The sequence below is a fragment of the Quercus suber genome, unplaced genomic scaffold (assembly GCF_002906115.3).
Source record: "Quercus suber isolate HL8 unplaced genomic scaffold, Cork oak 2.0 scaffold_117, whole genome shotgun sequence".
In the NCBI taxonomy this organism is placed as follows: domain Eukaryota; kingdom Viridiplantae; phylum Streptophyta; class Magnoliopsida; order Fagales; family Fagaceae; genus Quercus; species Quercus suber.
In genome coordinates, this window is record NW_027069582.1 from 140381 (window position 1) to 163741 (window position 23361).

General features: G+C 33.1%; 2 protein-coding genes and 1 long non-coding RNA gene across 4 annotated transcripts; 1 reads left to right on the forward strand and 2 right to left on the reverse strand.

The window, feature by feature from the left end:
- Positions 1-4071: 4071 nt before the first annotated feature.
- LOC111989363 (uncharacterized) lies at positions 4072-8181 on the reverse strand. Of its 2 annotated transcripts, none has more exons than XR_010629833.1 (5): positions 7349-8181; positions 6310-6522; positions 6104-6169; positions 5440-5499; positions 4072-4391 (listed from the first exon to the last, which is right to left on the reverse strand). It is a non-coding gene; the product is annotated as an uncharacterized LOC111989363 (long non-coding RNA). The 2 variants fall into 2 exon arrangements; XR_010629834.1 differs by having other exon boundaries at positions 4072-4355; positions 7349-8180.
- Positions 8180-11834, reverse strand: LOC136068479 (putative disease resistance protein RGA3). Its single transcript, XM_065775664.1, has 2 exons — positions 8261-11834; positions 8180-8202 (listed from the first exon to the last, which is right to left on the reverse strand). The coding sequence occupies exons 1-2, from the start codon at positions 11832-11834 to the stop codon at positions 8180-8182; spliced, it is 3597 nt and encodes a 1198-aa protein (XP_065631736.1).
- A 1215-nt stretch (positions 11835-13049) lies between these two features.
- LOC112016737 (uncharacterized) lies at positions 13050-22960 on the forward strand. Its single transcript, XM_065775680.1, has 17 exons — positions 13050-13387; positions 18353-18460; positions 18554-18608; positions 18707-18838; positions 18926-19534; positions 19634-19780; positions 19893-20006; positions 20097-21005; positions 21108-21278; positions 21367-21470; positions 21563-21647; positions 21732-21818; positions 21961-22062; positions 22135-22278; positions 22377-22486; positions 22575-22644; positions 22731-22960. Exons 2-17 carry the CDS (start codon positions 18357-18359, stop codon positions 22863-22865), a joined length of 3078 nt encoding a protein of 1025 aa, XP_065631752.1. The 5' UTR covers positions 13050-13387; positions 18353-18356; the 3' UTR covers positions 22866-22960.
- Positions 22961-23361: the final 401 nt, after the last annotated feature.

A 23361-nucleotide genomic window follows, 5' to 3' on the forward strand; every position in this document is an offset into this window, starting at 1 on the left:
TATATCTATCTTCCTTATGCAATATGATTTTTCATGAAATTTGAATGATCCAGAATGGAGCATAAGGATGCAGGGGAAAACTGGATGTAACTTATGTATGCAACAAAAGAAGCTTCAACATGTTTATTTAGAGGAGCCAGTTTAATTTGCTTTCCAAACAACCCATCAGGGTGTAGCCTAAGTGGTTGGAAGCTTGGGGTGAGCTATAGACCTTGACATCTTAGGTTCAATATTCACTAATGGTTCTTATGAATTACTTGATACACGGCTCTGGTGCGTGGGAACGCGTATCCATAGTTTACTCTCTAAGAATGAGTCCCTAATAGTTCTTTTGAATTACTGAATACACAACTCTAGTGGGTGGGAACGCGTATCCATAGTTTACTCTCTAAGAATGGGTCTAAAGGACCTTGCCTTTGTGAGGTTCCACGTCAATTTAAAAAAAAAAAAAAAAGCACTTCCCAAATGGAAATATATATGAGAGCAAACCCAGCCTATTTACGGTGGTATTATACCCAATGGGCAAAATACTTAGCGGCCTATAATGAAAAATTGATCCATACTGTTCAAAATACATAATGTATAAGCATGGCTTTCAGCATCTTTGCAAATCCTTACATGTTGAACCAAACATATATGCATACGATAGAATAGATGAGTAAAATAAAGAGCTAAAATGCATAAGAAGATATACTATACATAATGACACTAGTTCCTTTTGACGTCCCATTTTGAAACCACATTTCTTCAAAGTATTACTTTTTAAAAGTTCCTTTTTCTTTTAGAAACAGCTCTTTTAAATGGTCCATTTTTAAAAAGCAAAAGAAGTAAGTCGTAGCTAATAACTACTAAATCATATATAGGAATTTGAACCATGGTTTTCCTAATAATTAAAAACAAGATATACTATTGTGTTATAAAGTAAATAAAATAATGAAAAACAAGATATACTATTGTGTTATAAGGTAAATAAACTCAAATTCTTTAATTATTATATACAAGAAGTTAATCTATATCTATACCAATAGGACAAAACTTAAGTATAGTACCTTAGGTGCTGTTCCTTGGGTTCTCTTTTTAAGATTCAACCATGTGGCTACTTAATTAAAAAAATATACTTTCTTCTCATGAGAAAAAATCTACATTGCAAAATCTTAAAAGGAAAACCTAAGGAACAAAACCTAAGTACTGTACCTAAGTCTTTCTTATACCAATATTATCTACATTTAAAAGCTAAATTGCAACACGTTATTGTTGCTACATTTCGGTTGAGCCACATCAGTGGCTATTTTATCATTTTCCTTTTATTATTTCTTTAAAAAATATTTATATAAATATCAATATATGTAATAATGCATTATGCCTTTACTCCATCCCAAAACTAATTATAACTTATCAATCATGATATGATCATCAACTTTCACAAGCTTGTCTTTGCACATTCTTCAACCTCAATTTAACTATAATAGAAAATACATGTAATACAAATACCTAGGATGGCGACATCATTTATTTATTTTTAGTTTATAGTTACTTTAAAAGAAAGTCTCATTCCATAATTGTATTCATATCTGTATGCTAATATAGTATTTAAGGCCAAGTTTTCTAGTTTCGCTCCTATTTAGAGAACCATATGTCATTTTTCAATAACTTCAAGAGATAGAGATAATAAAGGCCAAATGATTTTATTTTTTTTCATTTCTTTTTGTTTTTGTATAAAATATTACATGCAAGTGGTTTTCCTGATACGCTTTTTTGTGGTATACCAACATTCTCTACATCTTTCAAAAAAAAAAAAAAACTCTACATGTAACTAAATTTGACTTGAATAAAACCTTCAACAAGTACATAGAATCATAAATGCATACATAATAATTTAGTTAAAAATTTGATTGATGTTACTTTAACAACAAACCACTTCCATCATGTTGGAATACATTACTTATCACATATTATGGTTTTTACATCACTTTATTAATATAATTATTATTAATTTTTTTGAGTTATGTTTACTAAGTACGGTTTGGAATTTGGTCCAATTCGGTCAATTTCGGTTCATTCAGTCCACTTTGATCAATTAGGTCCATTTTAGTTTATTAGATCTATCTTGCTCCATTAAGTTCATTTTGGTCCACTCTGGTGTACTTACTTAAAAATGGGAGAAAATAGGTTTGAATTAAGAGTGCTATCAGTTATTTGAGCAATATCAATTTTAATTATTTGATAAGTTTTGATTATTATAATAATCTTTTTAAAAGAATGAGAAATTTGAATAATAGATTTGAAATTTAAACATTTTAGTTGTACCAAAATAAATTAGGCAAATATAATGCATAAGAACAATAGCTAAAAAAATATGGAACATTCCAAAAAAGAATAAGATCAATAAAAAACACCAAAAATGATAAACTTATATATATATATATATATATATATATATATATTAAAAATAGAGTCATAAATTTCTTTTAAAAATTGTTTAATTTTTAGGGAGAACAAATTATTTACAATAAAATTTAGAGAATAAATCATACATTATACCCATCTCAAAATAATTATATATTCTTATATATTGCATAAGTTTGCGACTACGCGACTGGTAATCTATAACAACATTTCTTTCTCATTCTCATGTCAGTTGCAAGGCCTATAAAGTGGTCCTTGTGACATTGAATAAGAAAAATAATAAGAAATGAAGTGTGGTTTATTGATTTGTTCACAGTCAATGTATATGGCAATAGAAGAGTAAAAGACTATTAATTTTCATATTGCAGCAGATTATCATAGATTCTCCTCGTATACAATCATCTTTAACACTTACACCATTTTAACTTCTAATTTGAATGAAGGAGAGGGGGACAAAAAAAGAACTGACAAACATCTTGGCTTTAATCTAGCTTAGGCACCTAAAGCAGCGAAACCATGGGTTGCCTAACAGGAAAGCATATCTTTAAAAGAATAAAAAAATCCATATTAGAAAATTGTTGATTAAGTAAATTGTACACATCTCTAGCAATTAATATGAATAAAAATTTCAAATTCTTTAAAATTTACGTTTGTTTCAAACAAAGTAACTTCTGGTAGAAGATGAAATTGAATAAAGTCCAAGATACATTTTTTTTTTTTTTTTTGTTGTGAAAATGACTTGTTTTGACTAAGGGTGTACACAAAAATTTTATGCTTGAAATTTTTTACCTATTGACTATGATCTTTAACCATCAAAGTAGCCAACAATATTGAAGGGGTGATTAATAAAGATAACTAGCCATAACTAGCTTTAGGTCTAAGGATAGTTAAAAGGTTAGCAGAGAACATTCAAAGTCACATGATTAAACATTTTCTAGTATTCTTCCCAAGCTTTGAATGTAAAACCAAATGTGATGTTCCAAAACCATTTCCCTAAACAAGAGAGAACAATAAACATTCTCAAAGTCACCTATGATTAAAAATTCTCAAACCATTTCCTCTAATGTTATTTTTGGATTTCCTCTAATTTTTTTTTCTTTCCCTCAACTTGAATACAAAAGATAATGACTTTCAAGTAAAGGAAGGCAAAAGTTATGAATGTCATAAAAGTGTCTATTTACTTTTTAAAAAAGACAATATTTTGAACGTGGTGAATTGGAGTAATCCAATATACATCCATCCAACACATGGAAAGGGTATAACATAATGAACTCAAGCTCAGTGCAAAGAGTAGAGTTGTCAATTTCTTAAGTTCCAAGAAGTAGCTAACCTCTATATAGAGATCTAATATATATAACCATAGAGGATTGGCATTAGGGTATGGTGAATGGAACAGGTTAGGCACCAAAAATTGTCTAATTTGAAGATTAGCCTCTGTCAAGAAAAATAGCCAATTAATTCAACACACAATGGAATTATTTTCTTTTCTCTCTTTTGAGAATTCAATGGGTATTTCAAAAAACTAGCAAAACATAATAACCAATATTTAAAATTAAAAAAAAAAAAAAAAAAAAAAGAAGAAGAATGTAGAAACAACCCACAATCAAGACACCAAATTTTTACGTGAAAACCCTTCAATGGGAAGGGAAAAACCACGGGACCTAGTCCAGTAAAATCTTCCATATAGAATAATGTGTTTACAACAATCTTTCTAGAACAAATGCTAGAGTCTACAAAAACATTAAAAAATAAAAAAAAAAGGCCATTCTTGGATTACAAAACAATAACAATAACAACTAGAAAAGATCTCACGAAGTGGGTCCTACCATCCGTGCAAATGGAGAGGGATTTCAAGCAACACCAGTCAACATGAGGCTTTCTTTGTCAGGAACAACATTCTGAAACTTCATCAAAATAGGAGTTGACCTTCCAATTTGGCTTGAAAGTAGCTGGTTTTGAAGAAAAGTTTTATGAAATCTTCAACTCTAACAAGCAGATCAGAGTTTAATGAACATGAAAACACAAGGGAAAGGGATAATTCAAGAACTGCACAAATAGAGCTAAAATTTAAAGATACACAAAAGCTATGCAGTAAAATATGTTGAAAAATATGAATTAAAGGTTTGACACTAGACTCTTGGAAATCATTGGCAATATATATAAAGCAAACAAGTGAAAGCAAAGTGGAGAACAAATCATGAACATTTAGTTGACTTCAAAGTGAAAAACAAGCAGACACAAGGAGGTTTGAGAGACAAACCAGATTTAAATGATTTTGACCTTGGAGTAGGATGCATCAAAGGTTTATCTTATTCACTGGAACATGAGCAATTTTAGACCATTTTGTGCTAAACTAAAAGACCTCTAATTTGGGACAATGAAAGATCACCGGTATTTGTAATTTTGTGACACAATACACTTACACCACTATAGAAGATATTCTCACTATTCAGTTATGTGATTTTCAAATATGTTACTGTAGTGTTCAACATAGATGAAGAGTAGAAAAAAAATTAAGCCACCCACATATATAAGAGCCTATTTTACACTATTGACATGTTACTGACTGAGAAAAGACTGACTCTTGTACTTTTCCTTTTACAATACAAAAGAATTCCTCTGATTTTAAATTTTAATTGTGTATTGCTGGTAAGAAGAAATTCAAGTGCAACAAAGAGGTTCAAGATGCATCAGGGTTGACAAATTTTATAAGCTCCAATTACAATTTACTTTCTGGATAATCACTAATATCATTTATATATTTGTACATGTACATGTTTTAGCAAGGAGCAGCTTGCTCTATATATAATATAGTCCATTGAAGTACACCTCTAAGGCTGGATCTCTGATAATAAGCTATTGTTAGAAAAATTGTTCAAATGAACAAAAACCTAGTGTCATTTGAAGTGTATGTATTAGTACTATTTCAGAACTAGGCAAAGACATTTGTAAGAAAATAATAACAAAAACACAGTTTCTCATGCATTATATTATGAAAAGAAAAATGCCTTAGTAAAAAGGAGAGATAAGTACCTCGACTTGTTCCAAATAGATTTGAACTATCTCCCAGTTGAAAATAACTACAAAATAGCCCTTCAAGAGCATGATGCCCAAATGTTGTTAATAACTTAATAAAAGCGAGTATATCAGTGAAGAAATACTAGGTCACTTATTTTCATTAAAAAAAAAAATACTAGATCACTTATTTTATTAAAAAACAATACTAGACCACTTATGAAACACATATAAGAAAAATAAATAAAGAAGAGAGTAGGAAGTCAGCTTGTGAGGTGTTTATCACTTGCTTTCTATGATGTCTGTATTATTTGAATTTAGGCAATCTTAGGACACAAGATACCCTTTCCCTTGGCATATCCTTCTTTTACATGAAGGCAACTAGAAATCAGCAACTTTGGTGAACAGGTTAAGAAATACGGTGTGGCAATAAGGAAAAACTAACATATTCCAAAGTGAAACATTAGACAAAAGGGCATTGGAGAGAGTTTATCTGGATATTCAAAACAGGGAAATCTGAAGAACATTGTGCTGAAGTACACCTCGAATTAGGATATGAAGGATAATTGGCATCTGTAAGTAGTATAAATAATTTAACCTAGAGAAAAGGGGAATCTTAGTAGGTTTTATTGGAAGAGGTGAAGGAAGCGGGAGGGTAGCCTTCAAATTAGAGTTGAAGTACCTGCAACTATTTGTGCTTAAGTAGATCTCAATTCTCCCGGTAAAAAATGAGTATCTGAAACTATCCCTGCAGACACATCATTCCCAAATTTGTGACTAACTTCAAGGAAGTGGAATATGTTAGGAAAGATAAGCTGATATTTTAGTAATATGAAAAAAAATTGTTGAAGAAGGGAATGGAAGGAAGTCTGTTTTAGATTGACTTACCAGTGGATTTCTATGATAAAATATGAACAATCTTTCTATTTGTATTATATTTGGACAATCTTGGACCACCCTGGCTCTTTTCAGTTTTCCCTCGGCACATCCTTTTAATGGGGACAACAAAAATCTGCAGTATCCACTATATGGTGAGGCATTATATCAGCTTTTTGCAATCATAATTACAATAAGCAGGTCTTGAAAAGAACCTTCCTTTTCCTAATAGAGCAAAGTATTAGCACCATTAGTACGTAAAATTACTTTTGATAATTCCAAAGGAATTCTGATAGATTCAAAGGAATTCTAAGGAGTCAATGGGCTGGAAAATCTCCGGATGTTCTTGATCTAGTAAGGTGAGTCCTGAGAAAACAAAGAAAATCAGCAGAGAAGACCGGTGGTAGCCGGCCTTTGATTCTCCGATGGTAAAGTTAGAAATCTGGAGGATAGGAAAGCTTTCAGTGTTTTACGTTTCTCAAATTCTCTCTCAGGAAAAAGAAAGAAGAAGATCCCCTTACCTCTGCACAAACAGGCCTTTATATAGCAGTAGAAATTAGTTACTTCTGCCAATCGTTGTAGAGTTTGGAGGATTCAGTGGGTAACTTCCTTAACTGCCACAAGGGTTACCTCTTCAGAAACTGCGTTGAGACTTGAGCGATACAGCTTTTGGTTGAAAGGGTGCTTAGACTTGCTGTGAATTGACCTCGTCCGTCATTAATGATAGACGAGGTCTAGCTCTTTGTTAACCCATCTCGTCCGTCACTACTGAAGGACGAGATATGCAGCCCGCTCGTCCTACACTGAACGAGCGTGCATGGGTATTGGTGTAATGGAGGGACGAGGGTATTAAACACAGCTATGAGCACTGAGGTGGACGACCATAAGGACGAGTGTTTGAACTTGGATGTTTTCTGGCACCATCAACTTTAATTCCACAATAGCTAAAGAAATCTTTTACTATGTACAAAGCATGATTCTATGTCATGTTGATTCTAAATAACAATTCAACAGCACTGTGCAAACAAACACAAAAGATTCATGAGTTCACCATTTTATATATTGTGGCCAGGTACATCCATAAAATTTGGCAAACTTATTTTCTTCATGCAAATTCAGGACCACCTGGCTCTTTCCCTTCACACATCCTTCCTTTAGATTTGGACAATAAATGCTTTGCAGTTTCTGCAAAATGGTGAGACATTGTGTGGGTACAGATGCATCAAATTTTCGAAATCATAAGTAGTGTATGCGGGATATAAAAGATCCTTCATTTTTCTACTAAAGCAGAGTATTAGGGCTATCAGTAATAGATAAATTAATTTTAATTCCACAAGTACCAAAAGATCTTTCCGCTATGGTGAAAGCATGATACTATTTATTATTATGAATTTCAAAGCTCAAAGCATGATACTATGCCATGAATATTCTGAATAAATTATCAAATTTGAGAAACAATACAACAGAATAAAACTAGGCAAACACAAAAGATTCATGAGTTCACCATTAAAAATTGTATGTGGACATGTATTAATATCCAAAAACGTTGGGGAATATATATTTTCTCAAGGTAAATATCTAATCAAATCTCCACAAAATGAAAGAAGTACATAGTCTTGAATCCAAAGTGAAGAACAATCTTGTCAAGTCATTAGAAAATGAAAAAGTGGGAAAATTTTATGTAATGAAAGTATCACTCTAAAATCAAGAAAGAGAATAATAGTTTCTTCTTGACTTCGAAATTTCCTACACTTTATACATGGCTCTTAAAATCAGAAATTCACTGTTAATTAGTTGCGGAGGAGAAAAGAACAAGGTTGGTGGTGACTTGGCAGGTTAGATGGATAATTGTATTGCATATTTGCATTATTACAATACTATCTCAAGATATAGATTTCATAAAGGCTNAGTCGAGTAAGAGAAGGCAATTCTTTTAGAACTGGAATTGATATCAAATTAGAACAATCCCTAATTTCTAAATCGGTAAGAGAAGGCAATTCACGCATATCTGGAATCGATATCAGATTAGGACAACCAGAAATTTCTAGTCGAGTAAGAGAAGGCAATTCTTTTAGAACTGGAATTGATATCAAATTAGAACAATCCCTAATTTCTAAATCGGTAAGAGAAGGCAATTCACGCATATCTGGAATCGATATCAGATTAGGACAACCAGAAATTTCTAGTCGAGTAAGAGAAGGCAATTCTTTTAGAACTGGAATTGATATCAAATTAGAACAATCCCTAATTACTAAACAGGTAAGAGAAGGAAATTCTTTTGTATCTGGAATCGATATCAGATTAGGGCAACAGGCAATGATTAAGACGGTAAGAGAATGCAAATTTCGTAGATCTGGAATTGATAGCAGATGAGGCCAATGGTCTATATACAAATGTTGAAGAGACATACAGGATTGTAGCCCAGGTGGTAGAACTTCATCACTACAGCATAACCTTAAGCGTTGAAGAGAGGATGCGATACCTTTTATACTTGGAAAGGAACTCAGGTTAAGACACGCTTCTACATGAATATCCTCAAGGCAATGAAGGTTGCACAGTGCACGTGGCAATGTCCTCAGTTCGTCACAGCGAAATATATGGAGTGATCGGAGAGAGGTGCAGATGGGCCATTCATGGCCACGTGGCAAGATTGACTTCAAATCAGCACAATTCCATATTCTCAAATCCATGAGACTCCTATTTTTTTGCAAAAAATGCTCTGGCAGACAAGCAAGTTCTGAAATTTCCCAAATCTCGAGGGACGTGAGTGTGGTAAGCTCGCTAATAATCTGTTCAAATGCCGGGCCTCTGATTCCGGAAATAAATAATTTCTTAAGAGACGGAAAATGATGTGGAGCACTTGTTAGTTTCTCGCATCCCCAAACCTGCAAACGCTCAAGGCGAGGAAATATCATTCCTAATTCTGCTGTTGGTTCCGTCACGTCATTCCATTCTTCTAGATTACGCATGTGACCCAAAACAAGTTTTTCCAAAGCTGGGAACAACACGGTGCTGCCACTGCCACCTCTACTATTACTTGATCCCTCACCATTAGAACTGCCGTAAAATTCAGTTCCTATGCATCTCACGTTATACATTTCCGCTATTCCAAGAACTTTGAGACTGGGTAAATGTCCAAGTGTAGGAAGTTTTTCACACTTGCTACAGTAGCTTAAGCGAATCTCCAATAGATGATCGAAAAGTAACAAGCCACCCCTAATATTATCACTCCCCAATAGCCATGAAGGGAACTTCTCACCTTTGAAATATTTTATCTCTAAGCTTTTCAAATTTGGGTGAGGCTGAAAGCCTTCCAGTACATCCTCATCATTGTTGTTGCCTTCCCTTTCATCCCACCAAGACCAAAAGAATTCCAATTTGTGTACTTTTGGTTTTTCTGCTAAATTTGCAGTTTTGGCTTCTTCTTTATCTTTCACGTGCCCTAAATTATAAATACTCAATTCTCCTCTGAGTTGGCTTAAGCATCCTAGTTCTCCAATTTGACTACCAATGTCTTGACCAACGCCAAAGAAAGGCAGTGTTTGAAGGCAAGTCAACCGCCCAATATCAGTCGGCAATTTCATTCTGCCACAAATGCTGTCGTAGTTGTCAATATCAATATGTCTCAAGTTAATCAAGTTTCGTAGATCTTTTGGAAGCTCTTTGAGAAAACAACAACCCTTGATTACTAGAGTTTGCAAGTTGTAGAGCATGCAAACAGAATTGGGTATTACTTTGATGTAGGTGCCCTTGATGCGAAGAAGCCTTAAATGTCTCAACATACCGATGGACTCAGGTAGCTCTTTTATGCATTTCCCAGATAACGATAGACCACGCACGCATTTAAACTCCAATAATTTGTCTCCAAGATCAACCCAATTCAAAAAAACTGTGCGTAATCTACCCATGCCATCTTCAGATAATGGGATTGCAGGTGTCGTATGGCCATCGGATATAAGAGATAAACGTCGAGTATGAGAGACATCAATGTCATCCCCCAAATTGCCCTCCAAATGCAAGGTTTCCCCTTCTGAAATTGAGAGCGCAAGATCATGCACAAGATCATGCATCTTGCAGCTTCTAATATCACCATAAGAATCCCTTCCTAAATCTTGAAATAAGGAATTTGCCACTAAGAAATCAAAATACTTGTTACCAATATCCTCTATCACTGAAATACTTTGTTTAGGTGTTTGAAGGAACCCTTCAGCCATCCAGAGTTGAATTAGTAGTTTCTTTCCAATAATAAAATCCTTGGGAAAAATTGAACAATATGCAAAACATTGTTTTAGAGATGGTGTTGGGAGATGATCAAAGCTTAACTTTAATATTGGAAAAACTCCATTATTGTCATCCATTGAATCCCAAGTTTTACTATTTTGAATCAATAACCATTCACTTTTATCCTCTTTAAAGCGCATCATTCCTCCTAGAACACTTGCAGCCAATGGATTCCCTCCACATCTTTTAGCAATCTTTCTTCCAATATCCTCCAAATCTGGAGTTACTGGAATTCTTTCATTTGCAAATGCCTTCTCCTTAAATATTAACCAACATTCATCTTCTGATAGTTTTTCCAATTTATATATGAGACTTGTCTTCATGATTTGTGCCACATTGTCCTTACGAGTAGTTATGAGAATATTATTTCCATTATTTTGATTAATTCCCAACAAACTACTCCTTAAACTATCCCATTTCTTACGATCTTCATCCCACACATCATCAAGTATGAGAAGATATCTTTTTCCCTGCAACTTCTTTTGAAGGTTTTGAAGTATAGCGTTTTTATTTTCTAACCCACTACAATTATGGTCAAGGGCTTCAAGAATCTCTCTTAAAATCCTTTTAACGTCAAAATTTTCAGATACACATACCCAGATCTTTTCATCAAAATGTTTCTTTACTAGTTCATCATTGTAAACTAGTTTTGCTATAGTTGTCTTTCCGAGACCTGCCATACCGACAATAGGAATGACAGAGATAACTTGTTGATTGTTTGCCCCAATCATCAATTTGACAATTTTTAAGACATCATCTCCTCGTCCTACAACTTCTGAACCATCAATAAAAGAGTCTGTCTCCCGGTCCAGACCAGTCTGGGGGATTGGGTTCAAAGACGCTATAAGGCCAAGGACAGGTATATCTTTCTTAATTTCATCCAAGGATTCATTGATGGTCTTTATTCTTTTTGCCATCTTGACACGGAAAACAACGGGATTGGAGGATGAAAAGAAGCTGCGTACCTGGTTTTGAGTCTCTACCTTTTGTCGAAGAATCTCGTAGCCATACTCATCAAGCACATCGTCAGCTACATAAGCTACATCTTTAAGCTGCCGTAGCCAGATCTTCACAGACTCATCATGTAGTTGTTTTTTCTCAGCATCATGTAACAAAGCTTGAATCTTTGTTAATGAGACTTGAAGCTTTTCTATCTCCTCCTTGAAACCCCACACTGAACTGATATGCTCACTAGCTAGTGACGTAGCATTGGCTATTACTCCATCTACAACAACACTTAGGACTCGTTCAGCCATATTTTCCTGGTTGCTCGGTACAAGAGAAAGTGGTACGAAGAGGTTCGCAAAGTATAGAGTATGTTTCTGTGAGAAATAAACGACTGCTTTATGTCAATCACTGCATCCCACAAAAATTTATTGCAGAGCAGGTGTACAGAACGGCAATTTTGCCTACCCAGATGCGTGAAGATCGGTGAATATGAAGCAGATCTGAAAAATAAACCAACAAAATATTTGTTAGCAATTTCCTTATGTGAAGTACTAGAGAGAGATATGATCAAACTTATAAAATAAGAACCAGCTTCGGCAAAGAAAAAATAAAAAATAAAACCGGACCCAGATGCGTGAAGAACAGAGCAATATGAGCAAACTTTTCTCACCTTTCGGAAGCTGAACAGAGCAATATGTGAAAGTGAAGAGAGGAAATGAGAGTGAATGAGATGATTGTATTAAAGCTGAAATTGGAATAAGTGCATATAAGTTCTTTGCACTTGCTCTGCATGGGATGGGACGGGACTTGACCTTCGGCTGGGACCCACTTGACTTTAGTTAATTACAATTTTGCCACCATCACTCATCTCGCATGATCCGGAAACAACGGAAATGTGTTTTCATTTTTCATCGTTCTAAAGGGGTGTTTGGTACTTTGCTTATACACATCTTTTTAGTTTTTAAATAATACATTTTTATATATTATTTTTATTTATACATATTTTTACACATATTTTCAAATAACAAAACACATACTTTCAAACACATATACCTAATGCCCTAACTCATTTTTTGAGTCATAAGCGATAGAAAGTGAGAAGTTAAAACAAGGCTAAACAAGTACAAATAGTGTGGATTTCCCTAAAAGTGAGTAATGAGAATTTAATAATGGGTGATGAGAATTGGACAACCCAAATATGGCCTATATATATCTATAGTGGTGGTGCTAGATAAACATCTGTATGACAATAATTTCCTTCTTAATTTTTGATATTGTGATTATTAATTATTCCTCTTCAAATATTAATTTGTCTTCACATTATTTGGGTCAACTGGCTAACGCAGTATTTGATTAATGGGTCATTCTACCGTACCCCCTCAAAAAAGGGGGGGTACGGTACCCACCTATATCTGAGTCGTTGATTTATTATAGTTTTGATCTTGTCCGTTGATATAATTTTAAGGGTTTTGGGTTACCGGTTAAACAGGTTTTATTATATAAACAAAAAAACTAAAACATTCATCACGCTTCAGTCCTTTCTCCCGTTATCACGTTTGCTTCTCTACCTTTCTAGCTCGTTGCTCTGTTTGCCTCTCTGTAAACAAAATCCTCAAATTAGACAGTTGATACCACAAAACCCTCAGAGCCCGGCGCACCCACAACCTCAAATCGAAGGCGCTTCTTCTCATCCAATCCACTCGTCGGCACCGCTTTCTAGCTTATTCTCTTCCAATCCATATTCACATCAGCGGCGCACTCATATCCAACCCAACTCAGCGGCGCTTCTTCTCTTCCCGGACGACTCAGCGGCGCTTCTTCTCTTCCATTCTAAATCGGCGGCGCCACCCACAATCTTCAGGTTCTCTCTTTACATATGATTAACGCTGATATGGGTTTATATTATTTCTCTAAACTTTGTGGGTTTATGATATTATTGTTTTGTTTTTGAGTTTCGATTCTTATTTATTTGACAAATTAATCTTTATACCGAAGGGCTTGACAGTCCACCATTGATTGCCTAGATCTCTACTGCGATGTGAAACGAAATTGTAATAAGGTTGCCGATGCTTTGGCAAAGAAATCTCGGGTTGGGCTAAAATTAGAACGTCAAGTTTGGGTTGAAGACTTACCTAGGGACATTATCCCCCTTGCTCTGTTTGATTAGTTTTCTTATGTTTTAATAAAAGCATCGGTCTGTATCACAGACTGGTTTCTCAAAAAAAAAAGAAAAAAAAAACTTTACACTTTTGAGTTTGGGATGTGAGACGTGGAACCCTTATCCATAAGTTGGGATAAGATTAGATTTGGTTGGGAGTGTGGGGAGGACACGATACTATGAACCTACGGACTTAGGAGATTTTTTTTTTTTTCAACTGCCTTGGCAGTAAGAACACCAATTTTAGTGTTGGTTTCCAATTTTAGAGTTGGTTTCTCTAAAATTTAGAATTTGAAAGAAGCCTGGTGAGTTTGCTCAGAGTTTCAGGAGCAGATATTTTATCTGGATGATGTTCACCATAAATTGAAGTTGTAATAAAAACAGCCTTCCTAATTAGATCATCTCCTGTATCAAAATTGTGTCCCTCTTTTAGCATTAGTTTCAACAACAGATGCTGCACAAATAGTTTCAGGTTCAGCCCAGTGATTACTTTCAAATTAGGATTAGCTAACTATTTTTCTTTTTTCTATTTTAGTCCAGTTACTGTGAAAAATCAGGTTACATTATTTCTCATTGAGAGTTTATTCTAGCTTTGGTTTTTCCTAGGTGAGGTGAGGTACTCTGAATCAAGATGATACCGAATAAACGACTAACCATCATGATTGGCTTTATCCCCCTTTTTGAATTAAAAATCCAACTACCTGCAACACTTGCTTAATCAAAAAATTACATCACATCATCTTCAATCTGGAGCAAAACTTGAAGGTTTAATAAATTGCATGGTTCATCTTAGCGACATATATTATTATTTGGTTGTGTAATGGCATCTCTTTTCACTTCATCCTAGTTCTACCCCACAGGTTCTTTATATAGAACATCTATAACGAATGTGTAAAAGTTAGAATTATTGACTTTTTCCTCTCATGCTTGTCTTATGCACTTAGTACTTACAATTCAATTAAAACGCTAAGGTTTTAGGTGTGACAAACCAAATCAAAACACATCTCTCTCTCTCTCTCTCTCTCTCTCTCTCTAGCACGTGTTCATGGGATGTGCTTAGTGCACACATTTCATATTCCATAATGCTAAAGTAAAAAAAAAAGTGAACTGGTTATAGTTTCTCTCCCCTCTTGACTTTATGAATAAAAATCTAGGTAATGTAAGCATGATGGCTTTGTAGTTTGTACATCTTTCGTTATAGAAAGAGAGTTCATTTCTTTGAGGCTAAGAAAACAAACACTTTGCTGCATATTAGCAGAAAAGAAAAAACCAATGAAACAAAATGAGTTGGTATTGATACAGTAAAAATTAGAAAGGCAATAATCTACGCATGTAAGACCATCCAAAGCCTAGAAGTCAGAAATTGCGATTCACACATTTTTTTTTAATGCCTTAGTTGGTTCATTACTTCATTTTGCTTCCAAGTTTCAACTAGGTTCTGTGATGTTTATGGTTTACCTTTAATGATGTCTATGTGGTTTTGGTTCACCTAAATGGCTCAAAGAAGAAAAGAATGGAAAGGTGCATATTTTGTGGATCATGTAGGTTCATCCCTTGATAAACAAGATTGGAAACCAGCATTTATTGAATCACATGTATCACCATACCTACTACAGATTATCTAGTTCAGTTTGTCATTGCAAAATGTTTCAATATAAAACTATGATCTATGAATGACATGGTTGGACATATCCAATCTAACTTATATATGACAATATACTCAATAAGTGGCGTTCAGAACGTAATGCTTGACCAAATTTTAGAAAAATTTCCATCCCAAATCCAAACTTATCCAAATCTGCCCATTTATGTTGTTATCCTGAGAGAATTAGGAGCCTTTAGTTTAACTAGTTTTTTTTTTAACTAGTTTTAAAATTGTTGCAAACCCACTGTTTGATCTTGGCATCAATTAAATCTTAAAATTTCAACGGCACCAATTTCATATTATAGTTTTAAAATTGTGCAATCTAGATTCTCGGTGAAGTAATGCTACAAACATAATACCCTGTCTTATTTATGCTAGTTGCACTAGGACAAATACCCTGTCTTACAGTGCTTAAAATTTGTTATGTAAATCAGAGATATACACAAGCTTGTTTTGTTCTCATTCTATATTGAATGACATAGTAGGGTAACAGTATCAGAAATTGAATTATGACTGTCCAATACGAGGACATTCCCTAACTTCTCTGTATCCAAGCATAAGTTCATCCTCTTTAGGGCCAAAAAATGGTGCAATCTTTGCATGAAATCTTTTTTTTTTTTTTTCTTTTCCATTTCTATGCTTGAATCTGTGTTTGCTGCAAGCATCTTTTTTCCTTTGTTTTTCTTTGACTTTTGGCAAAGCGATGAAGGAGGTAGTAGAACAATCATAAAATGCCAGAATTAGATTCTTGGATCTCTCACCAATTTTTCTGCATGTACGGCTTCAAATTTTGAATTATAAAGTGTGTTGACAATATGTTGGACATATAGGGAGGTCACATTTAAGATAGAGGACATCTATAAAAAATAAAAAAAAAATCTTTAGATCATTCACTTCTAATATTCTGACTGAAGCTCTCTTTGAAGTGTCTGCACAAAGAGAGATTTCTTGTGGGATTTAAATGAGTTTCCTTTAATAAAATGTGCCAATAATTGAAACATATTGTGAAAATATTGAGAGTGTCTTGGACAATGTGTGCTAAAATTTTGAAATTGCGGTTATGCAACATCAGCTGTAGTCCAAAGGATGGCATCATGTGTCAAGTACTATCAGATGAAATGATATTCATTGAATATTTCAGCAGGATTTAATCACTTCTTTCATACCTTTTTGGGATTTAGGGAAAGCTTGACATTTTTTGATCTACCTAGAAGGTTTATGTAGATTACAGACTCAAGAAATCTGGCGACTAACTATGAGAAGATAATCCTAAAATATTCACCAAGTTTTCTTACCTGATCATATATTTCAGGTAAGAACTATGTTACAAACCCACTGTTTGATCTTGGCATCAATTAAATCTTAAAATTTCAACGGCACCAATTTCATCTTATAGTTTTAAAATTGTGCAATCTAGATTCTCGGTGAAGTAATGCTACAAACATAATATTTGTAACAATAAATTTTAGAAATATTAAGTTGTCAAGTTATTAGTGATTTTCATTTGGGCTCATCACTACCACCATTTTATTGTTTACCATTTATAATTTATCATCTTGATGGTTGTGAAAATTTTTGTGAAAAAACTAGTGACTTTAGACTTATTGTTTTTAGGTGCCTATTAACTAACAGGGTTTTAAATTGAATTTTTTAAAAGTAATTTTTTGTATATAAACTGAACTATTTTTTCTAGATGTAGTTTTATTTATTTATTAATTTACCTGATTTTCAAAAGGCTGACATTAATTTTACCAAGTGGGTACTAATAATCAATTAAAACTTAAAAGCAATTGAAGCTCACCTGAGTTACTCTTAAGATCCTTTTTTCCCCCTTCATGTGGATCCTAGTTATTTTAAGGCAATTTTGGTACCAAAATACCTCTTGCCATTCATAAAGAATTATTTTTAAGTCTAGGTAGGTCTTAAGTACAGCAAATATAAAATTTTATTGAATATAGAGCCATGAAAGGTTTAACTTGTACCAAGTAGAAACTAAAAGTTGGATATCTATATAATTGTAACTTTATAGTTTAATTTAAAACTAAAATTAAATATATGATCTCCTTGCTCTACCTTTTGTTTTTCATGAGGTATCTCTTTGATTATACTTCTTTTTACTTATAAAAAAAAATATGATCTCTATTTTATAATTCTTTCTTTAAAAAAAAAAACTGTATAATGACTTATTAAATTTACACATTCAACATGCTTGCAAGTCATACATGAATATTTATGTCAACTCATGTGGGTCTTCATGAATTAGGATAACAATTATTCCTCAGGATTTGTAAGTGCGTATATAATATGTACCTTCAGTTTATGGTCATGTCCTAGAGGATATATATACTTCTCTCTGCCGAACCTCATGTCTTTCTTCCAGTTTATGGTCATGTCCTAGAGCGTGATTAAAAATTTATAAAAACCTTTATTTGAGTGAGTGAGTGAGAGACAAAGAGTGTGGAACTTAAACAAAAAGGTCAAGATGGACAATGGAACCCCACAAAACCTTATCTTAGCTTATCCTACCCAGAAGCAAAACCCACCAGTCCACAATGGAAGGCCATTATATTTAAAGTGTACGGCTGGGAAGAGATAACAAAAAAAAAAAAAATCTTCTTTGTCCTGTCATATGGACAACAATCGAATATGTCATAGAAATCTCTTAAGCTTCAGACCTATTGGGTCATTGGCATTTTACATTATTTCCAGTGCTGCTTGTATTGTATCTTGTTCAACCTTTTTGATTATTGATAATCTGGCCTACTTTTTTCATTTCTCTCATTATTAGGGACCCTATTCATCTATTTGGGCTTCTGTTGATTCAAGATATATAAATTATATGGTAAATAATTCATTGATTGGAATATATGAAATATCAAAGTCAACTGTGAAATGTATTTAAGAATTATCAACCATTTAGAGTGAAAAAAACGTTTGTAGGATCTTTCAACTGTGAAATGAATTTATTTTTTAATGCATGTTATTGCTTACCTTGTTTTTTTTTTCATGCTATATTGCGATAGGAGTATGGGGAGAGTGAAGAACATTGAAGAGCAAGATGCCATTGAAGAGCAAGATGCTCTCCAAGTTAGGCCCCCGAAAAGACCACTTGGAGCATTTATAATTTATTAGTAAGATTCACGCAATTCAGTATATATTCTCTTGTTTTATTTATCCTATTGTTATATTCAAGAAAGTGAGTTTTGTTCAATTTGGATTTTTAGTAAAAAGCAAGTAGAAATGATGAAAGCTGAAGGCATTGTCAAGATAAGCAAAGCTGTAAGTTGAATAATACCTATATTTTTGTATGTTATTATTATTGTTTAGTTCACATGTTCATGGACATCATACTTGAGTATGAAAATCTAAAATTACAGGTTAAGGATGAGATTACAAAAAAGTGGAATAATCTTGATGAAGACTCTAAATTAGAGTATAGGAGGGAAGCACGTGAGAATTGTGAAAATTATGCAAATTTAAAACATAATATTCCTTGCAAACCACGTAAAGTAAGTATTTACCTATGAAACTTTTAGAATGCATCACTATGTATTAAATTTCGTTATAAATCCATTTTTATTCATTTTATAATGCAGGTTTCATTAGATACTCGGTGTACCCTTGGTCGCGTTCTTTCAATGGTTAACAAATTGAATCTAAGACAAAAATCTGTCATTCAAGAGTTAGGGTTTGGTAGTTTTTTGAATTTAAAGTTTATAAATTTGGATAGAGATTTATGCAAATGGTTAATTGATCATTTTGACCAAAATTCATGCGCATTGGATATTTGTGGTAAGAGGTTACCAATTTCCACTGAAGATGTAGAATATATTTTAGGAATAAAATCAAATGGGGTTGATATATCTATTGTTGGGAGCGCAGAAGAGATAAATCATATGTGCCAACAATATGGATTAAAAGTGGAAGGGGACATACCAATTAAGCTCTTAGAGGATGAGTTGAATAAGATGGAAACATTCGGAAATGAATTTGTGAGTTATTTTTTGTTGTTTATAGTGGGTACTCTGTTATGTCCCACTACAAAATCTTATATAAAACGGTCTTTTGTTTTAATTTGCCGCAATGTTGAAGAGACTAGAAACTTGAATTGGGCGAAGTTCGTGCTAGATTTTCTCATTCAAGGTGTACGCAAACATAAAGACAATAATCTTGTAGCAGTTGATGGTTGCGTGTTGTTATTAATGGTAATATGTAGTAAATAGTTACATTTAAGAATACAATTTTGTTTCTTAAATTTCTATGAATCTTGATTATAATTTTATAAACATTTTATACATTTGCAGTTGTTTTATTTTGAACACGTTAACGTTGAAATTGACGTTGAACATGTTTCCAAACGACTTCGACCACGTATTTGTTTTTGGGGAAAAGAGGAAGTTAAGCAAAGGATGCTGAAATTACAATCAATTGGAGGTTTTGATAGTCCTAAGGTAACAATTGATTTTTTTATAATGTTTGAATACTTATTATTCTATTAAATCTAGTGCTTATTTGAATTTTTACCGTATGTAGTTGACATTATTTATTTTATGTTTATCATAGTTAGTAATAACACAAATGGAAGATGGATATGAGACTGCTAGTATTCCATTGGAAAAGCAATGTATTAATCAGTCTCATGCTATGCCATGTAGGGATGAACACAAGCCAAATATGGTATCATTTCTACCTAATAAATTTTATGACTTTGATGATTTTTTGATAATGGACATGTTTTTATGATTGTTCCTATAAATTAATCCACAGGATTCTGATGAAGCAACTCGTACATTTGAGCAATCATTAACAAGTATTAGAGATTATATGCTAGTTTTGCATAACAGCGTGAATGTCATTGCAAAAAATATGGAAACATTTAAGAAAGATATTGTTTTGGAGTGGAAGAATGTCATTGCAAACAATATGGAAACATTTAAGAATGATATTTTTTTAGAGTTGAAGAATGTCATTGCAAACAATATGGAAACATTTAAGAATGAGATTGTTTTGGAGTTAAAGAATGTCTTTGCAAACAATACAGAAACATTTAAGAATGATATTTGTTTGGAGTTAAAGAATGTAGCAAAAAGGGAACATACTAGACATACCATTGATTTGGACCTATATGATATCGTAGAAGACCTTAAAAATGAGACAATGGTGCTGCCTAAGAAAGAGTCTACATCTCTAGTCCAAGACAAAATGGACCAGGATGATACAATTCATGTTAAAAAAGAATCTAAGAAAGAGTCTACATCTCCAGTTCAAGACAAAAGGCGCCAAGATGATACATCCAAACCTATTTGTTTGGAGTTAAAGAATGTAGCAAAAATGGAACATAGTGGACATACCATTGATTTGAACCTAAATGATATTGTAGAAGAGCTTAAAAATGAGACAAAGGTGCTACCTAAGAAAGAGTCTATATCTCTAGTCCAAGATAAAATGGACCAAGATGATACAGTTCATGTTAAAAAAGAATCTAAGAAAAAGTCTACATCTCCAGTTCAAGACAAAATGCACCAAGATGATACAGTACCCATTAAAAGAGAATTTAAGACGGTGTCACCATCTCCAATACAAGACACAATGGAGAATGACCGCAATGTTCACATGGTTGGGCTAAGCAAATCCATTCAAAAACCTGGTAGCAAAACAGTCCTATCTCGTAATGTGGTAAGCAATAGAGTACTTGCTAGTTAATTATTTTAAAATTGTTTAGAATTTTTATTAGCTACACAATTTTTTAATTTTGTTTATTTGTTATATATTGTGCAGGATGTGGATATGCTACAATTAACTTTCCCACATAACAATAGAATTACTGCATCATGTGTTACACATTCTGCTAAGAGTAAAGTCACCAAATCTCTAAAACGTAGTCCAATTGTCACCTCCCAAGTTGTTCCGAATTTGAAAAAGAGGAAAAAAATCAAAGATACATCCCAGGTGAATCCTTTAATGTGTACATTAATAAATTAGGGTGTGAATACAACATATTTTCCTATGTTAATTATTATATACTATATTGTTTTAGGAATCTGGACTGGTTGATGAGGAGAGTATCAATGAGTTCGCACCATTTACTGAATTAGAGAAGATCATATGCAATTATATTTTCAATAAGGATTTAGATGGGAGGTTTGTCATTTTTGTTTTTTATATAGAAACTAATATTAATGCATTTTTTGAATAAGATCTAACTAAATAATATGTCAATAAATAATGTTCAGCGAAGTTCTTGCGAGTATGAAATATGAATATGGTGATCGTGCGGCTTTTTTTTCATTGCTCCCTAGCCAATGGATAAGCAGTCAGGTTAGTTTATGAAATTAAAATAGGAAAATATAATATTAATTTTGTTTATTTATTCACTAATTGTAACAATAAATTTTGTGCTAGATTATTAACTTGACCATTTGCATGATGACTTTGGAAGAGAAAAAGTATGGAGAACTATATGCGTGGCATTTGCCAACACATTTCTCGGTAAGTTTGCTTTATTATTTTTGGTTGTGCATATAGTATTTAATTAACACATTACTTTTCATTTTTTATATATGTTTCGGGTTGTGCTTATAGTATTTAATTCCTTAGTTATTTCTATATATATATATATATATGTTTGTAGCAAAAAATGATTGAAGAAGATGGTAATCCCACACTAGAATGGTTTAAAAGGACATATAGGGACGACGACAAGTATATGTCAAGATTGATGTGTTGTGAACAGGTAAATTTATTCAACACACTTGTTGGATTTCTCATTAACACATGCTAATACATTGCTTGTTTGTACTTGCAGATTTATATTCCTATGAATGACAATAATAGTCACTGGTACTTATGTGTCATTGACTTTAGTTCAAGAAAAAAATGTATACATATATTGGACTCTTTGCCAAGCACAACTAGACAAGACATTCGAATAAAAAACGTGCAAACAGTGGTACTGTCTCTTTTTTTATTGATTTCAATAACAATTTTGATATGTGGTTTAGTTAAGTTTTGTACTTAATAATTGCTTATAATCTCACTTTGCCATAGGTAAAAGGTCTTGATAAGTTATTGAGTTATCTGGAGAAAGACAGCTACACTAATAGTATTACCAAATTTCCATTGAAATCACCTCCGTTGGATGTTATACAAAATAATGGGTACGTACTAAATTGTAGATTTGCACATACGGATAACTATTGTGTGAATCTTTGGGTTTTTAAAATTTTAATTGTTTTCATATTTCAGGTATGATTGCGGCATGTATGTTATTAAGCACATGCATACAAAAATCATCAAACAGAATCTAACCTTGATGGTAATATATTTATTGGAAGTATATTTTACAGTTTTTGCATAATTTGCTTAAGCTTCTTATTCATCAACAATGTCTACTTTTTTTAGGAGAGTTGGTCGGAACGTATTCGATACAAGTTGGCATCAAATCTAGTGCTTTCAATGGAAAATGAACAACGTTCAAAAATAATAGAAATTGCTAGAAATACTCCACTACAAGATATTTTTCGGTCACTGGAATGACAGTGATTTGTATAATTTGATAACTGAATGTTTTGAAAAATGCTGCAATTTAGTGAATTTTATTTTTAATTGAAAGGGAAATTGAATTTTGTGAACTTTCTATTGGGAAAAATCATTGATTAACGACAACCGCTTAAAGTAAAATAGTGTATGCCTGAACATATGTTTTTTAATCATATTGTACAACTGGTAATTTTAATCATATGGTCTCTCTTGGCCATTTGAAGCCATGCTTTACATACTTACCGATATGGTCTTGCTCTAATTTTCCACTTTAGTTTCAAGGGTGCAAATCTTTCATTTGAATGAGAAATTGAAAACAGGATCAGGCTAGCTCTGCCAGCCCACTGACAAGTTCCTCTTGTTGCTGCTTCAGTAATCATTACTTTAGACATTTAATAATTAGTAGTTAATGACCGTTAGCTTATTTGGTTATTTGCTTATGTACAACTTTGAACAATTTTTAAGACTCTCACTTACAACTGTACTTCTATCA